The 9,928-nt window shown below is 43.1% G+C and overlaps 1 protein-coding gene across 1 annotated transcript; it reads left to right on the top strand.

The window, feature by feature from the left end:
• The first annotated feature begins 4,326 nt into the window (after nt 1-4,326).
• On the top strand, nt 4,327-7,296 carry LOC103707344 (peroxidase P7-like). Its single transcript, XM_008791786.4, has 3 exons — nt 4,327-4,617; nt 5,888-6,079; nt 6,166-7,296. The coding sequence occupies exons 1-3, from the start codon at nt 4,411-4,413 to the stop codon at nt 6,715-6,717; spliced, it is 951 nt and encodes a 316-aa protein (XP_008790008.2). The 5' UTR covers nt 4,327-4,410; the 3' UTR covers nt 6,718-7,296.
• The last annotated feature ends 2,632 nt before the right edge of the window (nt 7,297-9,928 follow it).

The raw sequence follows: 9,928 nt of genomic DNA, 5'->3' as shown, positions 1-9,928 counted from the left end.
AAATTATTAGTGGTTTTACTGTCTAAATCCGTTCAGCCTCTTGCATGATTAGAACCTTTATGCTCTCCAATGACATAAACAGGAATCTAATTGACTTGTTGTCGAATGTTACTTAAATCTTACAGTTTACTCGACAATTTTTGCTGGCTTAAGCATACATGATATGTGCCCAACGGGCAATGCTAGTTTTAACCCAAAAAAATAATAGACGTAGGGAAATACTGGTAATCTTCTAGGGATGAATACTGGGCTGGGCAAGCCCAGAACCTGACCGATCTAGATTCTAGCAGTAATTGGTGTTGGGCTAATTTGTAAATGGGCTGGACAGAACTTAGGCGATAAATTAGCATTAGCGGGTCCTAATGGGCTGCGTCGTACTGACTGGACTGACTCCAGCCCGCCCCGGCCCTGCCCGGCCCGGTTTTAATCCGGGATGCGCAGACCCCAACCTGACGTGGCCAGCAAAGGTCAAAACCAGAACAATTCGGCCCAACTCGTTCTGGTTCTATCTGTTTTCAATGTCTCTTTTCTTGTACAAGGGACTTTTCTTGGCCTTAGGATATTTGCTTATCTTTATGATTGAGGAATTAGCTGGTTTTTGATCTAACTGGAATCCAAAAATGTACTATGCAATAGTGGATGTTATGGTTGGCGCGCATAGATATATACGTTATATGATTTCATGGGTGAGTCTGATGTTGGATCAGCATTGACGAAGCCTGGTTTGCGTCATTTTCATTGCCGGGTTCGCCGCTTTCAAGTGGAGACGGCGACCTGACACCCCTCGATGTTCCAAAACGGGAGCTCTTGGACAGTGGGTCGCAGGACTTGCTGGTTCCGGCAGTACAGCACCGATGCTGCGTTGTTTGCGGGGACTTCAAGGGCGGCCATGGTCCCCATGGGAGTTTAACTTCTGATGGCTAAACGTTTGGTCAAGCGTGGACCTTCAAAACATGGTGGAAGATTAATTTAGAGGGTTAGAGCTTGATCGTAATCTTCGGTTATAGTCGTGGGCCCTGGTCTCACGGGATCGTCATTCGTGTTTAATGTTGTTTTCTTCCCCCAAAACTGTTCTTGGAGTGAAGTAAGAAAAACAGAGGTGGATTTTTGACTGTTCTGAGTCGCCCAGAAAGTCTGGCATCCGTAGTTTCCAAGCTTGTTTTAAAGGAAGATGCTATATAATATTCAAATCAGAGTCCATGTGCATCCCATGTGGGCCTCGCATGATAGGGTGGTGGCAAAAGGACGCGTTTTGGGCGAGCGCCGTTGATCTCTTGGCCCGACCCACCTGGCCGATTCAATGGGCATACGCCCATTGGTTGGCCAGCACCTGATCTGGTATATCCTCGTCTGGCACGACAGTTAGTATAAATGTAGATGCTACAAATATATAAGTTTTATACTTTTATGTAGATGCTACAAATATAGAATATGTGTATAAAAATCTCCTTACCCTAAATCCCACTTTCCAGCTCTAATCCTAACCCCTAAAACATCTTAAGATAATGTAACAAAGTAAATTAGTAAAGTACACTTGCTATAAGAAGCAAACCAAGGCGATAACTTAGCCATACCTGCTCCGGCTTGGCAAAAACACACTGATGGCCCTCTAGGAGGATGTTGGAAGCATCGATGGACTTACCAAGCGTGCATTTGTATAATTAGTTAGATGGCACAATCTTCGAATTGCTTGGTTGTAGCGCGAGCTGATCATGAACCGAATTTAGATAAAAAAGGGTTAAATTTTAAATAGATTTGATATAAAATTTAATTTAAAATGAATATAGTTTAAGTCTGACTAATTATGGTAACTCAGAACAAACCACTCAGACCAATCATTTTGCTTCATTAATGGCAGACTTCAGGATTCCAATGCGAAGGGAGGAACGACAACGCACCAGCTGAGTGACCTTTTGAGTCCGTCGATAATTTTTCATGTTAGAATATTTAATGCGCGGTCAGACACCCATTTGTAGATGGATCCGTTTAGCTCCACGTGAAGTGGAATGTTAGGAGAGCCGGTCTCACATGAATGGCAGGTAAGCATGCACTAGAAACAAAGTTTTCATTTCCCAACCGAACTACACGACGGTCTATATGGATGCAAATTTACAGGTCCAATATGGGAAGAATATAATAAGAGAAAGAGAGAAGAAAGATAATCTCTTATCATAACATACATCTCAACTATACATGTCTACTCAGCAAAAGCTGGAAACCAGCCACAAGTATTCTCTCATTTAAATCAAGACACAATTCAAGGCTTATCTCATACTCACCTATCACCTAATTATGGTAATCCAGTACAAAGATACATAATCCATTAAAACTTAAAACATTAATGCAAATGCTAAAATCAAATTATCTTGCAAAAGTTCCATACATACCAACCTCACATATGTCCATGACTCCACTCGCATTATTGGTGTCGACGAAAAATCCTCTTTCTTCAAATTTATAATTAATTCCAAGTTAAAATAAAACTTCAACCACCTCCGCTAATCCATACCTTTGAAGCCCACGAAATGTTGTAGTCGCCTACACCATTTCCATTGCTGCAGATGGAATACGCGATATCTCATTTAATTTCCAAGACAAATCAGGCCTGATCAATCTCGCCGCATTTTAATTGCAAAGCTCTTTTCCTTCCTTAAAAAGCTGTATGCATGTATCCTTCATTTCATGTGAATTATCAGTCCTTACACTTTGATTCATCAAAATAATCAAATTGTTCATAGCAGATATCTTAAAAAGATCATAGAACATGCCTGCCAACCAATTATGATCTTATATACCATATTGACACTATGATCAACCAACGGTATAAAGAAGTATCGTTAATTTAGTCATCGTGTCAAATTTTGTTGACGCAAGTGAGTAGCGTTGATATACTACGATGCTTATAAGCGTCAGAAGTGGGAAGAGAACTACGATGACACTTATAAGCATCGTCGGAAGCCTAAGCTAACACGATGCTTTCTAAAAGCGTCATCGAAAGCCTACCATATCCAACCCAAATATCATATCAGGTGGCTTCATCGATTGATGAACTCTCCTTATATGATGGGGCTTTTTTGATCAGATTCTCCCCACCTTTTGTTATAGCCTCCTTGTTTCATCTATCAAATAATCAGAATATAATTCATTACATGGGCTTCCTCCTTATCTTGCGTATGACCTGGACAAACATCATTGGCACAACTGGATTCTAGAAATCAAGAAAACCAATAACGCAATCCGCAGGTCTCTTGGTGCACGTCACTGATCACCCACGGTGCCAACGTTGAGTGCACGCCACCGACCCGATCACCCGCGACACTCGACGTTGCCGGCTCATTTGTCCTCACAGATGTGCGAGTTGGCTTCGGCCCCACGGGCTATATATATCATACAAAACAATATGCTATAAATTAATTCTTATCCCTGTTGCCTTCTTTTTGAGGGGAATAATTCTTATCCCTCCTGTCATACATTCTTAATTAACTAATATATAAACTCCACCTAGCCAAAGAGCGACAGCTATTTTTCCACTTGCACTTATCTCCATAGCTTATCCTTGACCCAGAATTCACTTGTAAGATATCCGAGACCAGTAGAACGGTCCAACCAATGCCCCTTACAACTTAGAACCCTCAAAACAAAGGCCACACTTTCAAATTAACCGCACTAACTAGCTATAAAATAATATCGCATCAGTCCGTGACCCCCACTAACATTATTGGTGGGTGCAATATCCCAGCCAAGGGCCCAAGAGTCCTTCTCAAGCTCAACCACGAAATCCTGATTACTTTGGTTCATTGTCATAGACGCAAGCGAATGAGATGGGCAATTAAATATCTCTTATCGTAGGAAATTTGCCAACCAAAGTGGGTGCAGCTTAACTACAAGATTCTAAGATGACGAAAATATATAGTAGCACAGTGGAGCTAAAATTCAAGAGAAGGCCAGTTGATCAAATGGTCGTGATCGAATCAAGGAAGCAAACAACCATGTCTTACCTTGCTTTCAACCTCAAAATCTAGGGTATATGGAGATTATTACGGAGAAGGTTCGAAGACAGCGCTTGCACGGGAGATCAATGGAAGGAGACCAGAGAGAACGAGAATGAAAGGGGGAAAGGCTGCCAGCTCATTACAATAAACCAACATCCATTCACGAGAATCTCGTTGTGTGCGTGGAGTTGTATGACAGAGAATTCTTGTCTCTTCGATTTATACTCCCCCACCAATGTATCTACAAAGGGTTATTGAGAAGGACGTCTGCAGGTGTCTTTTTCATGCATGCAATTGCATTATAGCTATAAATACAGGACCATAGAAAGGCTCTCCTCTCATCCAAACTGAAAGCTTCCATAGCAGCTACCTTATCCGTCTCAGTCCTCATACCTTCTCCTTCTACCCACGAAAAGCCATGGCCTTCTCTAAGATTTTAGTTCCCCTATTTCTCCTCTCCTTTCTCGCCTCGGCTGCTCATGGGCAGTTGTCGCCAACGTTCTACAGCAGGACCTGCCCGAACCTCGAGAGAATCGTCAATATAATGATGTTTCGGGCCGTCAGAAGGGAGCCGAGACTTGGCGCCTCCATCCTTCGACTCTTCTTCCATGATTGCTTCGTAAACGTAAGACACCAGAACTTTCCCCCTTTTTCCTTCTTGGCATCGCATTCTTTTCTCAACGGTTGATTTAATTCCTTTTTCTTTTCATAACAAAATCTTTCTCCCCCGGTATATTTCTTATAAATTAGTAAAACAAAAAAATCTTTTTTCAGGGAATTGGTTCGACAGCTGAGGACTTGGGCTTTGATTTCTTGCAAATTACTATGTTTTAATAAATCTTATCAAAAAGATTGTCGAGGATGCTTAAAAATAAATATGCGGGCTTCGTTACTCGTTTCTTTACATGAATCTGAGCTTTTTCGGTAGTTCGGTATCACGACAAGAAAGCCAGCTGTAGTGACTTAAGACGTGATAGCCGGTCGTCCCATTGCTCGCTGTGCCAGCGTTCGCCGATTAGGACGCGATTGGATCTCAATTCGACCGCGTGGCCAGCTGGCATCAATATCCCAAGAAGATCATCCGCCATAACAGTCCGTTCTACATCATTTTCATTGCAAAGATTCTTTAATTTTGATGATTTAAAGAGTTAATTACTTTAAATTTAGTATTCAAAACTTAATTATTTTATAGTTAAGCATATTTGGATTAGAATAATAATATTAGGATCATCCGATCCAAATTCAACCTTCCGATAATTACATAAACCAACTTGAAATATTGGACTTTAAGGATCATGATTTCAACTTTTAATTAGCTCAATTGGTCCAGTATCATATTACAAAATCTAGCTGTCGTAGCTGATCAGGGCCCTTATTTTACTAGCAATGCCCCACCATTGCTTGGACTTGCTTCGTGCCATAAAGAGGTTTGGTGCGATTCATCTCGGTCGCATGAAGCACCAATTCTCTCATGCCACGCCGCGTGGTAGAAATGGAGAGGGAGCTTTTGATGTTCGTTTTCGGCCTGTAGTTTTCTTTTTGCCTGTGCGTGTGGGGAGGGTGGTATTATGAAGGAAACGAAAGCTACGTGGTCCATGCCGCTTTGGATGCGGTTTAACGAAAGATTCGCTGTTTCTCATTGAATGAAGTGGGACCGGGATGTCACGACTCTCGGTCACGGCTGTCGTGGGGGGCCCGGGAATATGATTAGGGAACCGTCCCCCTCACGTCACGTTCTCAATCATGGCTGTTGCACGATACACGGGCGGCTGTGATTGATAGTCTGGAACTCTCCAGCTCAAGCCCAAGGTGGCGTGGAGTGGATCTACACTCGTGTGGCATTGTAACTTTTTTTAACAAGTATTTTAACGAGCTTAATTTCTGTCATGCATCAGGGCTGCGACGCATCGGTCCTACTCGATGACACGCCGACGTTCACCGGTGAGAAGAACGCAGGCCCAAATAGGAACTCTCTCCGTGGCTACGAAGTCATCGACGCCATCAAATCCCAGGTAGAGAGAGTTTGCAGGGCAACCGTGTCATGTGCCGACATCCTCGCCCTTGCGGCACGCGCCGGGGTGGTCTTTGTAAGTGTCATCTTCTCAGAATATATTTTCCCAAACAGCTTAAATGCATGAAGGTTGCATGACGTGAGCTAAACACCTTGCTGCAGCATGGCGGACCGAAGTATGTCGTGCCGCTGGGCCGCAGGGATGCCAGAACGGCGAGCCAGTTCGCAGCCAATAGCAACCTCCCTCCTGCCTCCGCCGGCGTCAACACCCTCATATCGATGTTCGCCGCCAAAGGCCTCAGCGCCCAAGACATGACCGCTCTCTCCGGTGCTCACAGCATCGGCTTCGCCCGTTGCTCGAGCTACCGGCCTCACATCTACAACGACTTCAGCGTCGATCCAGCCTACGCCGCCGCACGAAAGCAAACCTGCCCGGCCGTCGGGGGGGACAACAACCTCGGCCCGCTCAACATCCAGAACCCGAACAGGTTCGGCAATACCTTCTTCCAGAACCTCGTCGCCCGCCGCGCCCTTCTTCACTCGGACCAGGCGCTCTTCAGCAATGGCCCCACGGATGCGCTGGTCCAGCGTTACAGTACTAATAATGCACTCTTTTTTAATGACTTCGCTGCGGCCATGGTGAAGATGGGGAACATCAGCCCGCTGACTGGATTCAATGGGGAGATTAGATTGAATTGCCGAAGGACGAATTAACGACGGCGATGGTGATGATACTATATTTTACTTTTTCCACAGTAGATATGTGAAAGCAATATAAGGGTGGCAACTATATGTTTAAATGTTACAGCGGACGCTTGTCTCCGGTATTGTGTTTATTTGTTCGAAATTAATTGTTTGTTGTCCATATGTCATTGGAGCTGTAGAACAGTTGAAATAAGAAGAGATTTAGGCGGCCGTAGCTCTCTGAGTGCCATTTTTCAATACTTATTTAGGATTCCATTTGTACACTCACATGGTGATGCGTGAAGGAATGCCCCACAGAGAAAAGCGACGACGAACCAACTCGATGTTACGTTCCCCACACATGCATGGTAGGTCGGCGGTGGCTGTCTCGAGTCTTGTGGTTGGCGATGGATGGGCGCCGTGCTCCCCATGTGCCTTATCAGACAGCTCATGCACGCATGGCACAATCATCCGTGTCTTTAATTGGTGGCTAAACTAAGTTCCATATATATCTTGCCAAAGAAGATTTTGTAATGCTGCGATAAGTACTTCGCTAAGTCCAAACCATGTTACCGACATTATAAAAATATCAAATGAAACGATAAAATGGACGGCTGTTCTTGTGTTTTCTTTAAAACAAGAAAACGAAATCGTGAATTGAATAATATATATGTGTTTCCATCCATTTGATGCATGGAATTATGTATTGGTTGTTTATGAATTGATGATTAATTTCGTTGTGATTAGAAGGGCAATGTCCTGTCAGGTGTAACGTATGACAAAGGCATCAGACCTACCGCCAGCATGGGTGCTAATTAATGGGCGAGGGGAGGTCCCGCTTTTGGTTTGTACCTCATGCAACACCGCAATGCTTGATATCGACCGGTGAATTCGGTCCATGCATGATTTGCACAGCAGACTAGTGGTATATAACCCTAGATGGCCGCTACCTTATCCAACCAGAAAGATGGACAACCATTGCGTGCCATACCTATTTGATAGCCATTCATCTTCATGATCGAATAATTTGACAGCCATCCGGCTCTATACAGCACTCTGCAATGTAAATTGCACATCGCCGATTAGGATCCTCGATTCTGGGCATATTTTTGGGCATGGCTCGCGCCATGATTGGTTTGGCTTACCCACAGCATCAACACCATGGTTTGGCTGTCACGGGGGAATTTCGCGCATAGGCCTAGTTGGATTTAGGGCCTCAAGATATATTCACGTTGTGGGCCGGCCTTTCAGGCCTCCAAAGATCATTGACGGCCCAAACTCGCAACACCCACCAACTCAAACACCTGAACTAATGTGCTCTATCACGCATGCTTCAGGTATGGAATAGGGATGCCTCCTTGACCGATTGGGATGAGTGCAAGAGGCATTAGAAAAGCTTAGCATCGTAAAAGATTGTTATTAATTTATTCACTCACTCCTTAGAGATTCTAAAGCCCGACCCTCCAACAGCTGGACACCCACCAATTATCCAAGAAATCAAGCAGAACAAGCAAAACTAGGGTTTACTAGGGTAAAATCACTAGGGTCTAAGTTCTCTTGCAACAACAATATATCATATACATGCGCGTCTGTGAGAAGTTTCAGCATACTTTTATGGCTTGTAGCCACCCAAAGAACTTGTATAGCCGCCCTTTATGGGCTATATTTGTAAGGGAAGGCATGGGATATCTTGGTGTTTGAATTTGTGCAAGGGGATCGGCGCCTCAGGATTTCTTGCTAATATTGTAGATCAGTAGCAATCCCACAAAGGGAGGCAGGGTTTCTAGTGAAATAGAAGTATGCCTCCTACGTACGCATATGAATTCGTCAAACTTAATTATTTGATTCCCCTTTGCCTCTCAATTATGAGGGATGTGGCTGAAGAGTGTGAGGCACTGAAGTCAAAGAAATTTAATCATGTGGAGTGTGAGCCCATGGGGTTGAGGATATTCTCGTGCTAAAATTGTCTCTTCCTTGCAATTTGCAGTTGTTTGGGGTTATATAACAGTTTTATTTGACTCCAATGCTCGCTCGAAATTAATAGGATGACCAATAGCTAGCTGTTCGATCCTAGCATTTCAGCATGGTGAGCATTGTTCAGCAGCTTAACAAATGTTTCAAACTAGGCCTGTGACTTTTGGCAAATAGCACCTTAAAGGTCAATATTGTCGCACTTGTTTTTTTTTTTTTTGGTACATAGGGAGTGATCAGTTCAACTCAAAGAAAAGATGACATACAGCACACCTAAACGCTAGTCCGTTAGGAAACCAACTCCATACATATAAGCAGCAAGGATCCGAGCTAGCGATGGGTCCACATGTCGCACTTGTACTTTGCTAACACGCATGTTCTCAATGCATCATTCATCGGACCTCATCGAATGGTAAGATTTATCACTAGACGAGTATGGTTGACAAATTATAGAACATGATTTCCTCCTTATTAAACCTTGGAATTAGACAAATTATACTCCAATGATAAAACCCAACGAAGAGTAGGCGATAATCTGAGCACACTTGTTCACATGCATTGAATGGAAGAATATGGACCGCTTTCTAGGAGAAAGTCAAGAGAAGCATCCATAATGTTGCTAGGTGGACCTGATTAGATTAAATTAAAATGCATGACTCTGGTGCTTGGTTGTCACTAATAATTCTCTTAAGTTAGTAAAAGAGTAACAACACAGTTCCTTCTCTCTGATTCTCAAAATCATTTAATCAATAGAAATGGAAGCTTCTGCATGAGCTGTTTTCTTTGCGTTTAATTTTATTTTTAAACTTCATAAGAAAAAAGGATTCTTCTGATTGCACAAGGGATTCACCTTTGCCTTGCTCAAACTAAATTGTAATATTCTTTATTGGGCTTATCAGGTAATGGATGCAAGTGGTGTTTGGACAAAGGGTTTGCCAATCTCTTGCGGTTTCAGCCTATTAATTAGAGGTGGCATTTCCGACAAAAAGAGATGGGTGAACTTTATTCATGTGGAGTATGCTTTTACGGATCATTCTCATTTCTCATTCATGCATGCATCCAAACAAGTCACAGAAAAATGATGGCGACAGAGATTAATGGCGTCCACCAAACTTGATAAAGCTTGCTTGCTCGGATGGATAATTATTATGAATTGGCATTTCTAATTCTGTGCGGGCGAGAAGGAGAGCATGGTGGCAGCTAAAGTATTTGTATTTGCATTTGAAGGTTCCTCGTGATTGAAAATTAATTCCATGTATGAAAGCTCTAT

This window comes from Phoenix dactylifera, chromosome 8 (assembly GCF_009389715.1).
Source record: "Phoenix dactylifera cultivar Barhee BC4 chromosome 8, palm_55x_up_171113_PBpolish2nd_filt_p, whole genome shotgun sequence".
NCBI classification, from domain to species: domain Eukaryota; kingdom Viridiplantae; phylum Streptophyta; class Magnoliopsida; order Arecales; family Arecaceae; genus Phoenix; species Phoenix dactylifera.
Note: the sequence above shows the minus strand (reverse complement) of the source record. Positions and strands in the feature narration are given on the sequence as shown.